Source organism: Conger conger, chromosome 11, assembly GCF_963514075.1.
Source record: "Conger conger chromosome 11, fConCon1.1, whole genome shotgun sequence".
Taxonomy (NCBI): Eukaryota; Metazoa; Chordata; class Actinopteri; order Anguilliformes; family Congridae; genus Conger; species Conger conger.
The window spans coordinates 27897491-27917998 of NC_083770.1; the positions used below are offsets into that span (position 1 = coordinate 27897491).

The following is a 20508-nucleotide window of genomic DNA, read 5'->3' on the forward strand; positions in this document are numbered from 1 at the left end:
TTCTGTACTTACGTGGGAAAGCATTACCTTGATTTCTCGCATCCTTCTCAGCAGGGATCAGTACAGATGGCCAGAGGTCAAAGGGGAGTCCAGTGCCAAGGCTCTTGCATTCTTTTCAGTGCTGTTTGCACCATCAGTGTGGTAATGAGATAATATGGGGGCAGGGGCTAGTTACATTTTTAAAATATAAAAATATCATATTTTTCATGGACACAGATCAAGCTTCGTCCTGGACTAAACTGAGTTTTGCATGGAGAAATTCTATTGAAAATAGAATTGAATTCAGAACTAGGCTTAATCGGTGTCTGCTAAACTGGGCTGTATACATGGATGTGTTGTCAGGAAGTGAGAATGCTTTCCTTGCTGACAGAGGAAGGTCTTTCTCCCACCGGGGGACAGAGAGAGAAGAGAACAGCGAGGTACTGAAACGGCAGGAACAGCCAGCTGGTGAGAGGATGCTCCCATTAGCAGCCTGACCTGCAAGAGTAAAGCCCCATCACGTTCACGTTCAGCTGAAGAGGCAGCGGATGTGCCCCAATACCAAAGAAAACATATCCTCTGTTCCTCCACTCATCTCCTCCTGGAGAGGAGGATACACCTTTTGAGTATTGGGATGCACCCACAATAAGCCATGACTGGCCAACCCTGTTCCTGGAGATTTACCATCCTTAAGGTTATTTGGCACACTAAATTCTACTAATCAGCAGCTCAATCAGATCGCTACCTGTTGAATGAGGTGTGCTTTGTTAGAATTGGAGTGAAAACCCAAGTGGTCATGACAGAGGTTTGGATTACAATCAGGGGTTGTCTGTCTGTACTTGTCTGTACTTCGATGTATGTGGTAAAAATGTCCATGCTTATTTATTAAAAAATGTAAAAGAATGCATGTTCATCAAAATGTCCATCAGGGAGGATGACGGCGCACCCTGATTACAATACCATCAGCACAAACGCTACACATACTAAACACCTCCACATTGTGATAAGCAGTTAGAACTGCTTATCAGAACAGGAGGGGACTGATGCTAAATAAGCTGCCCTTGTTGAACAAACATATAAAGTAAAAACAAAAGACACTTGAATCAATGAGACACCCACAAACTGAATATGTGTTGAATATGTACAGTTTATCAGAGGAAATGCAACAGAAACAATAACATGTCATGTACACGATAAAGATTTCACCCCCAATGCTTGATGTAATAAGATGAAATAAACGATGATTTGAGGAAGCAAGACCTGTTTGAATGCTAGGAGGACATTGAAGACAATACAAAATATATACATTTCCTATCAGGTTTACTGTGAAAAACAATGACGGTGTGAAATTATATTAATTGATTTTTAATATATCAGAAAAATATCAGGAGGGCCTATGGAGAAGAAACAATGGAGAAGAAAGCAAATAAGACACCATTCAGTTCTTGGCACTGTTACACATCCCTACTGCTTAAAACACTAAACACGCAAATGGTTTTAGTCTTTTAAGAGTTGCTTTATTATGATCTGAAGCTAGAAAGACCATTATGCTTTCTTGCATGGCTGCACTTGACGTCACAATGAATGACCACCAGCTAGGCTACACTGAGCACACAGCCAGTCGTCCTATCAGTGACTACACTCACACCGTGTGCTGCAGATGAATCAGCATCTGTCCAATCAGGGGACGATTCGTCTTTTCAAATTCAGCAGCCGAGAGGATCGCATTCCGAACGCCACATCATTTCGACCCGCTTTTCCCTTTTCAGCAGGTATCGATCTAAACATGCCGTCCATCTCAAAAATAAAGTAAAAACAAAAAGATCTCCCTCACCTTGAGGGAGCAGATTTAACGCCACGTTTATCTCTGTCTAAATGCCTCGGACGGGCTGTGCAAGACATCGCCTTTTGTGTCTGGGTCTCTCCATTTTCCAGGAATGGCGTTTCCTGTGGTTTTATGGCAATTTAAATATTGTTTGGGATCCAAAATCAGAACTGTGACCAAATCACAGAGCTACAGTAGCACTGAACCAGAGAGGAAGTTCACTGAACTGTCAAATTTTGGCTCAGAGGAGGAATTGACAAAGAACTTTGTTCTTTTGAAAACCATTTAAGTCATGCCAAGTCAAGCGTGAAAGTAAATTGACAGGTTGAAAAAACAGTTTTTATAAATGAAAAACACGCCAGTATCAAGTTTACAGAGTAGGCTATGCCACAACTACCCACCAAAATGTAAATCTGAACATTGGTTAACACATTTTCAGTTTTCCAGAACTCTGACAGAAAAAAAGCTTGTAGGTTGAGTTCATTCAAACAGAACAGTAGGAATACATACTTTCTACAGTTTAAAAGTTGCACTGTTTGAGTAATGATAGCCCAGTGGCAAATTATCTGGGGCAAGACCCACTTTTAAAAAGTTTCATATATTTATGTACACACTTACAAAGATATGTTATAATATTAATGTAGTGTTTCTTGTAAGACTGAAAAAAGACACTAAGTACATCTGTGCTGTCTGTTTAATGATATCACTGGCCTCATAATGAACTTCAGAGCATATGAATTTGCCGTGGTCAACTGAATGTGAACATCATATTTGTCTCATGTCACATAAATATATCCTAGAAGTAGGTTATTGACTAGCAGTACTTGTTACTTCCACTCTGACAATGCAGACTAACGACTGTCAATAAATGTAATGAAACCCAACAGGATCCAGATTACACTTTCAATTATAGATAATCTATGCATTTAGCGGCATCAAGCTAAACATCTCGTTTTGGAAACCTACAATATGTCCAGCCTTGACTGATGCTGGCTGCCCAGGTTCTATAATACATATAACATATAACTGTGTGTGGTTACTATGAGACAGTCCAGACCAGAGAATGAATGCTCTGGAGTTCATTACGAATATGCCTTTCCCATAATTATCCAACAATAAAAGATAACAAAAATATTTCATTATTAATCACAACCATGCCTGAATACATGTTGACTTTGACATTTACAATTCTGAGCTGATTTTTAATTTATGGTTTCAATGAGACACAATCCACCATCATAAATGAAGAGTGATATAATCAGATTCTGGTATGAATGTATCTGTGTGTTTGTAATTGTGCGCATGCATGGGACATCTTGAGAAACTAGTCATACATGCATGTTCCAATAACATCCAAAAAAGTTGAATGATAAGGTAAACGTTTTGTTTTGGCAAGTAAACTTTCAACATGTAATCCTGATACAAAAACAGCCAAAGCAACTACCTAACCCACAAGAAAAGGAGGAGACACAAACATATAAAACATTAAAATATGAGCTACATTTGGTTTGTTAATTTGAACAAAAGGAACTACTTGTACCTTCTACCAATGACTTATCTATATGTTTCACCCCCTTCAACCTAAAAAAAAAAAAAATTCAAATAAGATAACCTAAAAATGAGTGAGAGGGTAACATAAAAGCAAGAAAACTTAGTGACTTACTTCTTTTTCTTACTATGATATGGCTGAAAAAACAAAACAAAAGCAAGACGGTACAACACCCCAGCCACTAACCATTACATAAAGCACTGAAAATTATCATACTTAACAAACTAATACTCATCAGGGTTAAAATGAAGAACAAACTATTTGGCTAAAAGACCAGTCACTGAGCAGTTGTGCTGAGAATTTTAAAAAGCTGACAGAAACCTCGACCAGTGCCAGAATTAATCTAGTTTGGGTATGAGACGGTCCAATATGCAGTTCACTGCAAAAACCAAAAAAATAAGTAAATCTTATCAAGCATTTTAGTCTTTTTTCTTTTCGATTTAGACTTTGATTTAGACTTAAAATATTATTTCTGCTACTTTTTTGCTAAAGACAGTAAGACAAAAAGATCGGCCAGATTTGCCAATGGGCCAGACACTTTCATTTATCAAGCAAAAAACAAGCTACTATTTTCTCATTACAAGACTAAAACACTTCCATGTTCTTGCAGTTTTGGCCCACTGTGATAGCAGGAGGTGCCTGGACACAGTGACACACATCTGCAGCTCTTAAACCTCCACTGCCTACCGGGGGGTTGAATTAGGAGTCTGAGGGAGTGCCCAGCCACACTCACAGGGGGGTGATTTAAATACTTCAGACTCTGCTGAAGGGCTCGAAATGCCTCCCCAGTGAACTTGTAAATTCAAAATTGTATTGATTTAAACGGTGCTGGAACTGTAGCTGTGACTGCAAGAGTGGGTGGTAATTCTGCCCACCCAACCAAAGGAAAGTGGAGCATTTACTTAGGCTAAAGTACATGTAAGGCTACGTCAGGACACTGGTTATATCGCTGTAAAATACACTCTCTCACTCCTACACCTATATTACTGTAAGGAGTAGAGCCGAGGCAATATTTTAGGAGACACTCATGCCAAATCAGATAATTCACAGTAAAGGGGCCTTCTTATCATCATAAAATTCCCTGTCACGCTGAGAATTATGCCATCTATCCCCAAACTGAAGGGTCCACTATCCATTACCAATTCATTTTCTTTTTTTGAAAGGGGGCAGCTATGGTGAACTGTTAGCAGCTACTGTGGTGTGTTGTGTTTACTTTTTTAGCATATGTCCTTGACATAAGACAGGAAATAAATATAAGTAAAAAAATAAGTAAAAACATGAATCACAGCATGTCTGTCGGCTAACGGTAAGCGTAAGGAATAAAAAGCAAACGGATACTTTGAGCAGCTGCAGTCAGCTGCTTACTTGGAAGAATGACAGTGCTTCTGGAGCCTGTCGATCTGCTCCTTCCTGTGCAGAACTCAGTGAAAGCAGGATGACGAGGAATTGGACAGAGCGGGCAGGGAGAGGGAAGGGGGCAGTGCTGAGAAGGGTCTGAGGTTGTTTGGGAAGGAAGCTGCTTCCTGGAACTCAGCTCCTCCCCCTCATGACCTCACTCAGGAAAAACGAGAATGCAGTGCAGAAAACTTCCATGACAGCTGTAGATGATTCACCCTCACGAGTCTCTCTCTGCCTGGGCAGAATTGCACGGGTACATTTCCACGACCGGTCAGGGGGGGTTGTGGGTTGCATAACGGGGCAGGTGGGGGAAGGTTTGGCAGGGTTAATACTAATGCTGGGCGGTACACGTGTAATGCTGGTGGTGGACATTCTCTGACCTCACACAGGAGTAGTCACACACAGGAAACAGTCTGTTTACTGTGGATAAGACAGTGACTGGGGGGGACCGGTGCTGGTAAGGATGTGATGTGGGTGATGCTGGAATGTAAAGCGAGATTCCCAATCCCTCATGCGATAGATGCTGTGCTGGTTCACCTGCAAGGAGAGCATAGAAGCAAAAAAAACTTAAGTGGTCTTGTATTCAGAAAAATATTATTTTTTTCTCTCAAATATGAAATATTAGCTCGTTTTAAATGACTGTTCGTTTGACAAGTGACATTTCCATATGCCTTTGGCAGATCTTGAAATGAGTCAGACTATCTCACTATCATTGGAAATATGTTTGCCTTATTTAGTAAAAAACAAATATAAATACTGTTTTTAAGTAAGATTTTAAGTCTAGATATAAGAATAAAATACATTGCCGTATTTTTTGCGGTACATAACTACCACTTCTGACTAGCCCTCCTCAAAGTTTTTGGAGAGGATACTCTTTTAAGAGCACACCAGTATGCATCACTGTTGACCGAGCTGGACCGCACGGCTGACATCTGGACGCAATTATCCTGACGTTATAAATCTGATCGTTATATTTCCATTATCAGACGGGGCCGAGCAGGAGCTGCGGCACCTTTGTGTGATGGGGCCCCTTAAATTAAAAGCTAATTGTCAGGACTGGGGGGCCTGGGTTCCACGGTAAACAGCTTTTTCCCCTCTGCCGAGGTTTGGGAGAAGATGGATCTCCATAAAGGAGGAGCGCATCTCATGGAAACACCATAAAAACAGCGGCAAAACAAAATCTCTGCAGTAAAAATGCCAATACGCCACGCCGCGCGATAAATTCCTGCCCGGCCCGCGAGGGCGCCTGTAATTAATGAACGACAGGCCGGCTGCATTCCAATGACATTGCACTTGGCGGTGCCCCAGCCGGGAGCAGTGACAGCGGGGGATTCAATAGACATACATCAGGAAAAGTGCTGATGGCCCTACTACATTATGCACAAAGGAGCTGGTGCTGCCCGGCCGCACTTCATCTTGGTTAATATCCCCCCCGCACTGCCCTGGTCCCAGCCTAACCGGGCCCTCTGGGGACCCGCAGGGGGACAGGGGCCTGGACCCCGAGGCCAGGGGCCGCAATCAGTCTCACAGGGAGGACCACTCATATACATGTACAGGCATCTGTACAGACACAGGCACACACACAGACACAGGCACACGCACACACACACATACACATACGCATGCATGCATGCACACACGCACAAAGTAAAGGAAGGGGCTGTTTATGCCTGTCCTGCTACCTGTTCACCAGGCCAGGAATATAAACCCAGCTGCCTGTTGTACATGCTGTAGCTCTTTTCTTTCTGGGCACCGGTGCTTCAGTCCGTATCAAAGTGGCAGCTCTAATCCTCAGCATGTACTCACCATATCTCACCATTCAATAGAGCTCCAGGCTTCGCCTCAGTGGCCGTTTGTCTTCAATCCGAAGAACAGGAAAACAGGCTGGAGAGAGAGATAGCAAGAGACAGAGAAAGAGAACACAATGACGACAGGGCATGAGAATCGAGTACCATGTTAGAACGAAAGTGTACAGTCCCAAGGGCGCCATGTCATATATATTACCTTGTGGTCTCCCATGCAGACACTTGGGCCTAGTGTGTTGTACACCACGCAGTTCTCTCCATCCTCTGCCTGCATACACAAAAGAGCGTTACTGAAATTAATAACCTACATAGGGATTTGCTAGCATTAGCTATTATTAGAGCTATCTGTTAGCCTTTGTATGTTAATTGGTGTAAAACCATACATATATCGGTAATCGGAGTATCCAATTAAACAATATGAAAATGGTATTACTGCATGCAAAATACCTAGGCCATTCTTTTCAATGCTTCCAAAAAATTCTAGAAATGTATTTGGGTTTTTCAGTTGAGAAACTGACACAGGAAATTGTGGCAGTAAATCCGTCATTGTTTGCAAGCCATCCAATCCAACTCACTTTCTGGGAAATCTTCAGTTCATATCAAAATTGCCCAACCCTGTTTCTGGAGATCTACCATCCTGTAGGTTTTCATTCCAACCATGATTTGGCACACCCGATTCCCCTAACGAGCTGCTCAACAAGACATTCAAGATCTGTTGAATGAGGTATGCTGTGTTAGGGTTGGATCTCCAGGAACAGGGTAGGGCAGCCCTGGTCTTGGCAAAGACCGATACTGCCGGAGACCGAGCTACCAGGGCGACCCGGTTAAACGTGCCGACTGACCCTTTCGATGATGTCGCTTGCAGAGTGGGACATGAGGATGCGGTCGCACCAGGAGGGGCAGCGCGTGTTCATGTACTGCGTGGGCTTGTTGTAGTCCTCACTGTAGGGGTAACTGAGAGACGGGGGGGAAGTTAGACGGAGTGGAACAGGGAGGGCAGAACCGCAGGGCAGGGACATGGGTTCAGGAACTCACCTGGGGGGGAACAGGATGTCCTCCTCAGTGATGACGTCCTGGAAGGCCGCTTTCTCCTTGTCATACTTCAGAAGCTGTGGGGATTGCATACATATCACACAGACTCTAGTTTTGAGTACAAGCAAATAAATAACTAGACACACTATTGCCTGGCATTGGTCCTATCTCATGCATCACACTTTAGTTTTTCACTTTGGCATGATATATAAAGTATAATTGTTCAATAAAACAATTAAGTTGTTAAATTCCCATGCCTCTGCACTAAAAATATGTTGTCATTTGCTCTTTATTTTAAAGAAGGTCAAGGTAAGGTAGCATTTCAAAAGCAGCATAAAGAGCAGCCATTATGACAGTTAGCCAGCTTGCTGCTTTAATTAACGTTAGTTCCAATGGCTAACAATGAAGTTAGGACAGCAACAGGGTTATCCTAAAGTTTAGGTGGGATTTTGGCAAGTTCTGTTATACATGTTTCCTATCTGGAGTTAGGATAGGAAAATAAACATAGAAAACTTTGTTCTGTACATTTTCTTAAATCAGGTCCTATCTGAAATTACCATGGTAACTATTGGCTAAAGATAAGACAGGACCTTTCTTTAGGATATTTCTGTGATATGGCTCGAGGAGACAACTAAACCTCAACAGCATAAAACAGCAGCACATGCTGCTGAGGGGCTGGTGCAACAGTTAAGCGCTAACGGCCGATGCTCACCCCCCTTCCGTTGTCCTCTCTGAACATTGCCTGGTGCAGGTAGGCAAACAGCTTGGTCTCGATGTGCAGGAGAACCTAAAGGAGGAAGAAGACCGGGTCAGAATTGGGATGGCAGGTGTCGCACAGACCGTGGTGGGTGAGATTCAGGGACAGTCACCTTGTGGTCGTTGTCTTTCTCCTCACAGATGATCTTCTCCACCTCGTTACTACTGTCTTTCTTCACCGTCTGGACATCCGCTGACCTGGACAAACTCTAACACAGGCAGGGACACACAGGTATTACCGACAGCAATCTGTCCCAAATGTGCACTGAAATGGGGGGACTATTTATAAAAAGGGTACTGTACTTCCACTCAATATGGATCCACATACGATCAAATTCAACCTGCCAGTCAACACTTTAACCTCAAAGTCATTATTTAATTTCAATACTCAATGTGCTGGAGTACAGAGCCAAAAACAACAAAAATTGTGTCACTGTCCAAATACTTATGGACTACACTGTATATTCAGCTCACTACGAGGTTATGTCTCTCGCTCAAACACACAAATGCAAGAGGATGTATAGGGCTTGATTTAATTTAGACCTCTAGCATGTGCAAAACCAAGAACATTACATTACATGTAATTTGATTAGACTAAGCACAAGACAGTCCCCCCAGGAGCAATGTGGGGTTAAGAGCCTTGCTCAAGGGCCAACAGCAGTTGATCTTATCGTGGCTACACCATGTACCTTAACCACTAGACTAGGGCTGCCCCCTAACATGATCAATGGTTGGTCAAGATTTTGCATGGGCTAAAAGGTTTTTGCAAAAACAGGCCCATAGACTTACACACATGCAAGCGGAGGCAAATACAGGAAAGCACCTTATCCCTGGCTTCTTACGCCACTGATGAGGTCATTCTTACAGACTGGGTAAATTAATGTCTCTGCCCTCCCCCACATGCGTAATTAAAAAGTGGAGAATGGGGGGCGTATTACACTGGTTAAATGAAAAACACATGTTATGTAGTACCTCAACTAGGCTGAGGGTGTCCAGTCTGAAGTTGAAGTCTCCAAACAGGAAAAATGGGACTGGGGCATAGCTGCTGTCTGATATCCTGAGAAGAACAGAAACATGAAAGATATGCACCTGCAATCTATTGTGAACAGAAGACCATACACCATATCCCAACTTCATTAACTTAGCCAATTAATGTCCTTACCCATTTAACTATTTTTGCAGAAAGTTCACTTTAACTACTATTTAAGGCATGATAAACATAAATGATAATTGCTATTCCTACATGCCTTTAGGGTACTCATACAGGGTATGAGGGTATTTCATCCTTCAACACCAAACAGAAAGACCACAGTGGTCATTTTTCTTAACATATTATTATTAGTGGGTTGGTTGTACAGTAATAACCAGTGGACAGCTATACCCTCATATCCTATTGGTGCAAAAAGGCAGAACTTGTGGCGAAGATGTAAAATTATTATTCTGCAGCAGTTAGGTGCTGTTGAGGTGACAACATGTCTACAGGCAGTGATCAATGAAGAGGAGGATCCTCTAATGTGCTGAAGATGTAGAGCAATTAAACTGCTTTCCCTCTGAAGTCAGAATTCACAGGGTGACATAAAATGTATGTCACCAGCTCTCTGTTAAACAATTTTGAGTAAAGTGCTGAATTTTGAGAATCTTGTTTTTACTTATGGCATGTCATTTTCCTTATCAGCAAAAACTTCATGACTTCTGATCACGCACTCTTCTTTCTTGCCAACTTAATGGATTTGAATAATAATATTGTTCCAGCAGTCAAAGTTTTTGCAGATAATGAAGGAGGACGTGAAGAAAGGAGAGAGCACTAGAGAGTGGACGCAGAGGGCGGACCTGTTGATGACGTAATGCAGGGCCTTCTTGCGGTTGCCAGAGTACACAGAGGGGCTGGAGTTGCAGGCGATGAGGTTGGACGCGTCGTGGAAGAGATGGACATTGACCAGGTCAAAGCCCCTGCAGGAAACGCACAGCAATGACACTTAACCTGCAACAACCGCTGTGCTTTAGCACTCACACACAGAAAAACATCACTGCCGTAGAAACTATACACTCAGTGGAGTTTGTGAGAAATTACACAAAACCTCCAAAAACCCTTTGCAAAATCAGACAATTCTCTCAATCCATGTTACCAGCCATCAAAAATTGGCATCAATACAACACACAGCATAATCAGATAATTCATATTATAACTCACGTTATAAAACAAGCTGCACCGAGGTGCACTAAATGAACAACAGCGTGATCAAAAATATTTTTTTACTGCTGACCCGAGGCCTCACAGAGATATTTTCTCTAAAAAAAATCAACCATATATATATTTTGTGTTTAGTCACCCTGTGTATCACGGACAAAATCAAGGTACCGTGTAAAAAAAAGAGGTTTTGCTTTCCTTCCAAAAAATTTAGAATTTTTTTTAAAACTTAAATTTATTTATTTTTTTACCATTTTTCTTCATCAATATCAGACCTTAGTTAGTGTTAAAAAGTATATAGTAGGTAGTTACTGTTTAAAAGTATGAAAAAATAAAATGCTACATTTAAAAGGTTGTATCTGCTTGGAGCCCATTGCCTTTGGTATATTTGAAGCTCAATATCTCAAAAGCACTCAGCAGATAGGTCACAGAATGTGTTGGGCAGCCAGATAGCTCATCCTGCCTACATTCCTCCAACACACTGAATGCTCAGCTCAGCTGGTGGCTTCGGAGAAGAGCTCAGACTGTGTGTGTGTGTGTGTGTGTGTGTGTGTGTCCCCTCTTTGACTGTTGGGGGATGGTGCAAAGACAAGACAGGTTTAGGAGAATGGGAATGGGTAAAAAATTGGGGGGAAATTGAGGCTAAAAGCTTTTCACAACTATAGTAAATAAAAAAAATGTGGGAGTAAACATCCTGCCTGCGATATCTAAAAAAGACATGGTATTATATGAACAGCTCACACTGTCAAACATAGTCATTTTTCACAAGCACAATACGTAAGTGGAGAAAGCTACAAGCATCTACAAACTACTCATGATAAGGTTCTGACAGTGTATTGATAAATTACGAATATAGTGTTTGCACAGGTGAAGTATGAATGAACTGGCAGTGATTGCTTGCCAGATAGAAATGCAGGTTTTCAAAGTGAACATAAAATGTTTTATAACATGGCAGGAGGCCTGTGTGAAGTGAGAAAGCAAGATTTGAATGGGAATAAAACTCAAAATAATAAGTAAAATATTTTAAATACTGTAGTATTTCAGAATTTAAAATACTACAGTATTTAAAATATTTTACTTATTATTTTCAATGTCTGAACGTGGACAAGTGAAAAACGCACTGCTTTCAGTTGAGACAAACAAATATCAGCATCGTCCCCAAAAGGCATTTACTGTAGCCCAGGCAAATGTTAAGACATTTTTTAAAAAGAGATTGCTATGACTCTTTGCAAAATGAAAATATTTCACTCCCTGTTTCAGGATCAGAGTGTCTTTGAAATAATCTGACATGAGTGTGTGTGTGTGTGTGTGTGTGTGTGTGTGTGTGTGTGTGTGTGTGTATGTGTGCCTTTCGGGTTGTTTGTGCACATGTGTGTGCTAGTATGTCTGTTTGTGTGCGTGTGTGTTTGCATGCGTTTCAGGGTGTTTGTGCATGTGTGTGTGCTTGTGTGTTTTTGCATGTGTTTTGTGGTGTTAATGTGTGTGTGTGGGTGTGTGTCAGTCTGCAGTCTCACAGCACTGGTATGAAGAGTTTACTGATACGGAAGACAGCAGCCCAGGTAATACAAGCACATAAACACACACATTTATCACAGACCTGGCACCCATTCTCTTTCTGCACCTGCCACTGGGCCTCAATTAATGCGCTTCCAACAGGCGGGCAGTGTTGACTAAGTGAGTGACCCTGCAGCACCCTGCGTGCTGCCTGCTTTTGTTCTCGCAGCAGTGGAAGTGACTTAGCCAGAGCACACAGATACTGTTGTGTGGAAGACAGCGCCCATGCTTAAGAGCACAGGTCTGTGTTAAGAGCAGAGGGCTGCTCTGCGGTGATGTCATTTATCAGAACTTACTGGTTGTGGATGATCCATCGTGTCCTCATGTAGCCTTTCCTCGACCACTTGATCTGCAACATGATTCACAATGAGGATCAATTATTCCAGCACTGCTAATGATGAGACAATGGTAAAACAATGTCAGTGCATAGAAAGCAAGCAAACAAAGAACTGGAACAGCATGAGCGCTATGACCCCTGTGCACCTTTTCTAGGCTGGTGTATCTGTATTATGGAGCTTTTCTTTGAAGTGATTTCCTTTCAAGTAGAAAATATTAACTTGTTTTATGTTACCGTTTGCTTGACGAGTGCAATTTTTAAAACAAACTTAAGTCGAACTCTCTCACCTCATTGACAACATTTCGGTCTTATTGAGCAAGAAAGTCATAGAAATAAAATGTATATTAATAAATAAGATGTCGACTAAGTTTAAGACTAGTATACTTTTTAGGTTTTAGTCATATTTTTGTTTTTTGCATTAAGCCCACAATAGGAAAAGAATATACATCAATGCACCTGTGTAGCAACTCTCACTCATGAAGGTGTGGACATTCTGAGAAATGTCCCAATAGCCAATCCAGTTTACAGTCAGAATTTTCTACTCACTAAACAGGTATTAGTCACACAATCGAAACCTGAACATTTGAAAGGGTTGTGCACTTTCTGAAAAAATATATAATTTCAGTTTTATTGTATATTTTTGACCCTGACCTAGACCTACCCTTTTTTGTGTGCACAGTGGGATATTTGAGATATTGAAATATGTGTCTGAGGAATGCTTTACAATGGCAGTTAACAGGGCATTCAGGGTTTCTAACCTAAAGCTTCTAGCCGTGCTAATCTACACAATTAATTTTCCCTTTTGGAATAACGAGAATTGGTGCCAGCAGAGTCTTCACCTAAATCTTTTAGATAATATAAACGTGTTTCTCTGGTTAGGTAGGTGTACTAAAAGGACTGAAAAATATGAATGGAAAATTTGCTTTCACTTTGTTTTGATAGTTTTGATTACGGGAAACGTATGTAGTCAATTTCTCTGATGCTGGAGCGGAATATCTGAGTCGCCCAAGACCTGGCTTCCTGCCCGAGCCCCAACCAGTCCCTAACGGGCCCACACACACACACACACACACACACACACACACTTACATCAGGCCAGAAATTCTTGGGGAATTTTTCTTTCTCCACCGTGGTCACTCCATCCAGAGAGCCAACGTATTTGTTGTGTCCCGAGACGGCTTTAAATTCTCTGACTGCAAAAGTGTGGGGGGTGAGGTAAAAGAGTGAGAAAACATGCAAACACCAATCAATAAACTAATGTTAGCCCCATCTCAGCAGCATACATGATAAGAGAATCTATAATCGGGCCATTAGCCTGTGTTCAGTGCGGTCCAATCTGGTTGTACAACAAGGAAAATAAAGGCAGAGTAAGGAAGTTTATGGGTCTACCATTGGCTATTCCTTTCCAGGTTTTTCACCGTCAATGTGACTGGACTGCGCATCCCGAAAATACAGCATTTGCTTAAAGTCCAATTTGTCCTGGCAGCCCACCCCCAGAGACGAGCCCTGCCAAATGAGACGCTCCACACCCTCATTAAATACTGCCAGGGTTTCAGATGGAACCGCCCTCCCTCTCGTCTGGGAAGAAATGTGACTTACATAAAATATCAGGACTGCACAAATCTACAATTAAAATGGCTTGGATTCTACCGATTCCAAGGGTTTTATATGCAGGGCCGCTATGCGGTGTGGTCTCACTTGCCAGTTTGTTATTTAGATTTCTGACTTTGTGATTTATGACTCAATACCAGCTCTGTGTTCCGCAACTGTCGCCAAAGTTTACTTCTAATTGAACTCTGGGTGACTTCTTTGGAGAAGTGAGTTTATTGAATAAACTTTTCACCCTTGTTTGAGGAAGAACAAAAGAGCATGCATACTTCCTGACTGTTTCCTCTACACATACCTTTATCCAAAACCCAACAGTGAAAAACAGGTGATACAATCTTTGCTGTCTAGTCAGCAGTAACATTTGTGATATTTATTTATATGAAATATAATATTAATTTAACTGCTGCGTGGGCGGACACCACATGGAGACATGCCTTCTTACCATTAAAATCATACTGGTAGATGTTCTTCAAGGACTTGTGAATAAAGTACATGCTTCCGAGAGCCTAAAAAAAAGCATAACACATTTGGTCAATACAGAAGCATCATACTAAAACATAACTAACTGCACTACAATAACTCAGCCTGTGCATTTCTAGCATTGCAGAAAGGACCATGGCACCCTGGGAGGCAGCTCCTGTTTCCCAGTAATCTGGGCTTGGGGTTCTGGTGTGGCAGGCTGGACCGGTGTCACTCAGAAAAGCACCGGAGTCAGTGGCCAACATTCTGTCATCAATTCCCAACTCCACAGATTGTGATTTAGACGAGATGGCAATCCAGCAAAGGGACAAAGGGGACACATCTGTGCACACTCAGTGTTTCCCATTTCACTTCAGAGCATGCAAACTGAAGGAGAACTGAAATCTTAATAAGTGAGTCTTCAACATTTATTTCAAGAGATAATATTACATGGTTCATAGTTACAAGAAATTATCATCAAAAACACGCCTACTCATCTCTCTCCCTCCCTCTCTTTCACCCCCTGACTCTCTGGCCCTGTACCTACCCCCCCAAAATACACACACAGTTCACCTTCCCATCCTCCCTGACACGGCCTGACATTTTTTAATGTACTAACTGCCTGCTTCAGTGATCTGATTAATCGAGCCCTGCGAGATCAATAAAAACAGAAAATTAAAACAATTTAAAAGGGATTAAGCAGTGGAGCTGCTGTCGGTGGCGGGGACTTCAGGCAGGAGAAAAATCAGCCGCTGTCCGGAGGGTCTGAGGCGTGACGCCAAGAACCCCCCCCTCCCCCGACCGCCCTCCCCCCGCGTGAAATATCTGCCCCTGAAGAGCCGATTAATCTCGGGAGCAAAGTGATCCTCATTTAATGTGACAGAGCTGTCCCCCTGACCGGCCCGCTGTGACTGGCCATTAGAGACGGACCTGTCCGAGGGGCGACGCCCCGGGGGGGGGCTGGCTGCCCCTGGCCGCGGCTGAGGAGGGCTCCGCTAGCCGGCGTTAGCATTCCCACACAGCGTGTGTGTGAAAGGACACGGCCCCCTTTAGGTCTCAGTCTGAAGCCGTTCACACTGGCTGCGCGGGTTCAGAGCTAACGCTGCCACAGTGCTGACCTCATTACGCACACTCAAGAGGGTCGCACGACCTCATGACACGGGCAGCCTGTCTGTATAGCGCAGCAGTCCGTGACAGCCTAAAAAAAGTACATTCCGAGGTCACGGCGAAGATGAAATGCAGATACAAGCGCCACTCAACCCACAAAGCTTGTCTCTGTACACGGCGTACCACAGGGCCCAAAAGCTTTGCAGCAGAAATTTAGCTTTGCTCTGCTTCTCTCTCTTTCTCTCACTTCCCCTCTCTCTTTCCCTCTCTCTCTGCCTCTCTCTCTCTCCCTCTCTCTGACACGCAGTCACACTGCGACGCCTCCTTCAGCACACACTCACTCACAGACCTATCTTCATCAATCAGGGCCCGCGCGTGGTTTTAATAAAAATTTATTGACTTACAACTGATTTTTTATCAAAACACCATTTGTACCGGGACTTGGAGCCCCTCTCGGCCCCCCCGGCCCCCCTTCGGCGGGGCGCTGATCCGCGGCTGGGGGGGGAAACGGATTGAAAATCGATGCGGGCGGCGCGGGCGAAATGAGAATGAGGCTGGGGGCCCGGGGCCTGATCGGGGGGAGAGGGCCCAGTCTCCCTAGCGTGGGGGGGCATTGTCCCAGCTGTCCACTGCACTCCCTCCCGCTTTATTTATGCTTTACAAATGGGGGAGAATCAATAGTTTTAATCTAGAGCTAAATTTATTAACTTTTCCCTCCCCCCTACCCCCAGCTCCCAGTGCTTGCGCGTGTCAGGGCAGAGATGCATGGACTCCCACACAGAGCCTCTCCCCAGATGAATGGGTCAGGCTCACCTCTGGAGTGGGAGAGGTTAAGGCCCTGTCAGTCCGGCTATCGCTAGGGTGGAGGTCGAGTTCAGCAGGGCCCTCTGAACGAGCTTGTGGGGCCCTCTGAATAAGAGTGCGGGGGCCCTCTGAACGAGCACGCAGGCCCTCTGAATGAGCACGCGGGGCTCTCTGAACGAGCACGCAGGCCCTCTGAACGAGCACGCAGGCCCTCTGAACGAGCATGCAGGCCCTCTGAACGAGCACGCGGGGCTCTCTGAACGAGCACGCAGGCCCTCTGAACGAGCACGCAGGCCCTCTGAACGAGCACGCAGGCCCTCTGAACGAGCACGCAGGCCCTCTGAACGAGCACGCAGGCCCTCTGAACGAGCACGCAGGCCCTCTGAATGAGCACGCAGGCCCTCTGAACGAGCACGCAGGCCCTCTGAATGAGCACGCAGGCCCTCTGAACGAGCACGCAGGCCCTCTGAACGAGCGCGCGGGGCCTCTGAACGAGCGCGCGGGGGCCTCTGAATGAGCACGCAGGCCCTCTGAACGAGCGCGCGGGGGCCTCTGAACGAGCGCGCGGGGGCCTCTGAATGAGCACGCAGGCCCTCTGAACGCGCGTGCGGGGGCCTCTGAACGAGCACGCAGGCCCTCTGAACGAGCGCGCGGGGGCCTCTGAAACGCCATACCCAGCAAGCACACAGGCTTCCTTTAGGATAGCGTGCACTCGGCGTGTGTGTGTGTGTGAGAGAGAGAGAGAGAGAGAGAGAGAGAGAGAGAGAGAGAGAGAGAGAGAGAGAGAGAGAGAGAGAGAGAGAGAGAGAGAGAGAGAGAGAGAGAGAGAGAGAGAGAGAGAGAGAGAGAGAGAGAGAGAGAGAGAGAGAGAGAGCATCTTAGGCAAGTACAAGTGATAGCAGTGAAGATAGAGGCACTGTCTATGATCCAGACAGCCTTTATTGCCACAGTGGGGCAGCTCACTGAGAGAAGGAGAATAGATGAGAGAATGAGGCTGGGGGTGACCGTATCAACAGGCCTTTAAAAATAATACCGTCATGTCCACTACTGAGTTATATATTATATATAATACACACATTGCCCATCTTCAATAGGCTGTTACCTCCTTTCAGAAGAAAGCTACACACCAATCATGCATTAACTGGATGGTAGAAGATGCCCGTTTTGAGAATACTTTGAGCTTCACTTGTTTAACCATATAAGAACAGACCAGGAGAAGCAGCAAATATGGAAAATAGGTCTAGAGCTGAAGGCTACTGGAGCAGCTACTGCAACGGCACAGCAGAGGCTGCAGTCACTGCGGCTGAGCAAACAGAACCAGAGGAAGTGTGTTCATGGTACGAGGCCCTGTTGCAGGGCAACAGAGTGCAAAGTGCTGTGGACGAAGCCACCTGATGAAAAACACACAGCTAGAGTCTAATTCGTCCAATCTGCTTCACAGTTCCCTGTTTGTCTCTTTAAAAAAGCACAGCAGACAGAATATCGGCACGTAAATGCAGAAACATTTGAGTGAACTATTTCATGACTGCACACAGCCTGCCCTGCAGCGCTGGAGCTGTGCTGCAGGAGAAATGTGTGAGTTCCAGGAACTGGAATTAGGTTTAAGCTGCACAGCTGAGCAGTCTTAGTGCTGTTAGTAACACCAGCTGCTACAGTCCAGTTTGTTGCCTTGCCCAACCAAATTATTGACGGCTTTTATTTTTTTCTGTTGGTAAATTCCATTTCAGCCATGTGTACTTCCACTTTATTTCCTCTCACTGAACAGTCGATTATCAGTTTCCTTCATTTACATAAAATGCACACACGCACCATGCTTAAAAGATATGAGAGATTGACATGAACTATTTTGTAGAACAACTGCAGTCATATGGAAACTAGCCCGTACTTATATTATGTAGACATACGGAGTTTATCAGTATGATTACGCAAGTTCCTCAATATGAAACAGACATACAGCGTTTACGGTAAAAGGTGTCATAAAAGATCTGAAGTTTATAATACTATAATACTCGCATCGTAAATATCCGTAGCCAAGAACCATCACAGTAATTAGAAAACATCACAGCTCGTAAATTCAGAACAAAGTGGCGACACAATCAGATTTCACAATCACTGATGCCAGAAGAGAAAAGTGAGCTGAAACTAGTGACAGTACATCCCCCTTGTGTGTTGATCTCTCATGTGGGGCATGGCCCCATCTAGTGGTGAAAAAAATACATTGCAGGCAGAATAGAGAAAAAAGTCCTGAAAGAAAGGATTGTTTAAATGCCCTCACTAAATGAAGCCAGTGCCATTCTGACAAGGTTCTTGCCGGTCAATTTCTTCACTACGTTTCTCCACCAGACAGCACTACACTCCAACAAGCTGTGAAGACCATCAAGAGCAACAATAGACAGAATCAACATTCATTTAAACCACGGTGCCACTAACTGGCTACTTTCCATGACTTTTAATGTACTATTTATGTTCCCCTCCTCACTGTCTGCTGAGGGCCTACTTCTCCAGGCCTCACCCAGCCTGATGCTGTGGTTGAGGGGAACCTTGAATAATCATACTCATTTCTAAACTCAGCATTTTTATTGCACTGCAAGTTATGTTTAAAAGCTGTGAATAAGACTCATAATATAGAAAATGTTCCTTAAACGGTTAAAAACAATGGTATCTGCTATAAATTAGGTGCAATATGCATACATTTAAACAATGTCAAGGAGAGTTTACTTGATGATTACTTGTGTATGCTCACACAAGCATGCACAGAAACATGCACACACACACACACATACACACACACAAACATGGCAGCTTGGGACAGTGCATTGTAATCCATCTAGTCGTTACAGATGAAGACAGGTTTCATCAGACTGAGCTCACCGTGAAGCGGTCCACCGCCTTAAAATGGCTGTCCACATAGGTGCAGACCCGGTCAAAGTCCCTCATCTCCTCACTGGACTCGATGTTCCTGGGAGGGCAAAGGGACCCCTGTTAACATACTGATCCAGTCAAAGTCTCAGTGCTCATGAACCTGCTTTCTCAGCTGAAGACAAAAATATCCAGTTCCGTCAATCATATTTTCAGGATATTGACTTTAGATGATTGTACATGGCCCAATTTGCAATAGTGATAGTTTGAAAAGATTGCACTTATAATGGGCATTCTATCTCTGACTTCTAGGTTATGGGGAGAACAGTAGACCAAGGTTAGGAATGTAGCCAAGATGGCAGATTTTGTTTTTAGTGCCATAGGATCTTAAAGACCACAGTGAAGCAGGTTTGCCTATCATAGATAACACATCCTATAGTGTCCTTATCATTGCAGTGGGGCTTGCCTGCATGGTTCATAGGGGAGTGAAGTGAAGCTAATCCTAACTTACACCATCTCTAACAGACAGTTTCCCTGAAGGTCACGAGTGCTACATTCCCATTGTGAAGACTAGAAACAGTGAGTAAAATGGTATGTGGGTGTACTGTGTCAGTCTACACCACAAAGTCTCTGAAGATTCAAGGCTGAATTCCACATGCTGCCCAATGCTGCAGAAAAGCCATGTTTGATATTTGTCTTAATATTGAAGGCTTGGTCATATGAAAAGAGGGAGCCAATGAGAAGCCAGCCAGCTTCAGAACCTGCCCCTTTCACACCACATACACTCTTACTATAACATCATTTCACTTCATTTCAAAATAAATTTGGTTTTCCCAGGATTTCTCCAAATTTCCAGAAAATCTCACAGATAGCTGTAGTCGTGTTCTGCCCCGGGTTCATGCCTATGCCTCGACACTCCTGGAACTACAGCTCACCCTTCCTCTCTCAACTGCCCACTATACTTATCTTCTGGACTTTCTACTTTTCCAGCAGGTTTATTATCTTAACTGTTATATCCATTCTACCTTTTTATTACACTTCATTTATACCCATTCCACCTTTACTTTACACGTTGCTGGCCAGGCGGAGGATGGGCTCCCCCTCTATAGTCCTCCTGCGATTTCTTCCCACTGGGACGTTTTTTCATGCCACTGAGTTATGTTTTACCTCATGCGCTTGCTATTTGGGGGTTCAGGCTTGTTTTTTTAATTTTGTTCAGTTAAATAATCCAATGTAAAAAGTAAACCA

At 43.8% G+C, this 20508-nt stretch overlaps 1 protein-coding gene across 1 annotated transcript in view; it reads right to left on the minus strand.

Annotated features, from left to right (window-relative positions):
* Nucleotides 1–1108: 1108 nt before the first annotated feature.
* The window catches only part of inpp5l (inositol polyphosphate-5-phosphatase L), a 31965-nt gene continuing 12565 nt past the window's right edge, over nucleotides 1109–20508 (minus strand). The window contains exons 4-16 of the mRNA XM_061260593.1: nucleotides 19273–19360; nucleotides 14474–14537; nucleotides 13513–13616; nucleotides 12383–12435; nucleotides 10175–10294; nucleotides 9317–9401; nucleotides 8458–8553; nucleotides 8301–8375; nucleotides 7592–7665; nucleotides 7399–7510; nucleotides 6756–6824; nucleotides 6558–6635; nucleotides 1109–5288 (exon numbers count right to left, since the gene is read on the minus strand). Coding sequence (XP_061116577.1) covers nucleotides 6594–6635; nucleotides 6756–6824; nucleotides 7399–7510; nucleotides 7592–7665; nucleotides 8301–8375; nucleotides 8458–8553; nucleotides 9317–9401; nucleotides 10175–10294; nucleotides 12383–12435; nucleotides 13513–13616; nucleotides 14474–14537; nucleotides 19273–19360 — 982 coding nt within the window. The 3' untranslated portion in view covers nucleotides 1109–5288; nucleotides 6558–6593. The remainder of the gene's footprint in view (nucleotides 5289–6557; nucleotides 6636–6755; nucleotides 6825–7398; nucleotides 7511–7591; nucleotides 7666–8300; nucleotides 8376–8457; nucleotides 8554–9316; nucleotides 9402–10174; nucleotides 10295–12382; nucleotides 12436–13512; nucleotides 13617–14473; nucleotides 14538–19272; nucleotides 19361–20508) is intronic.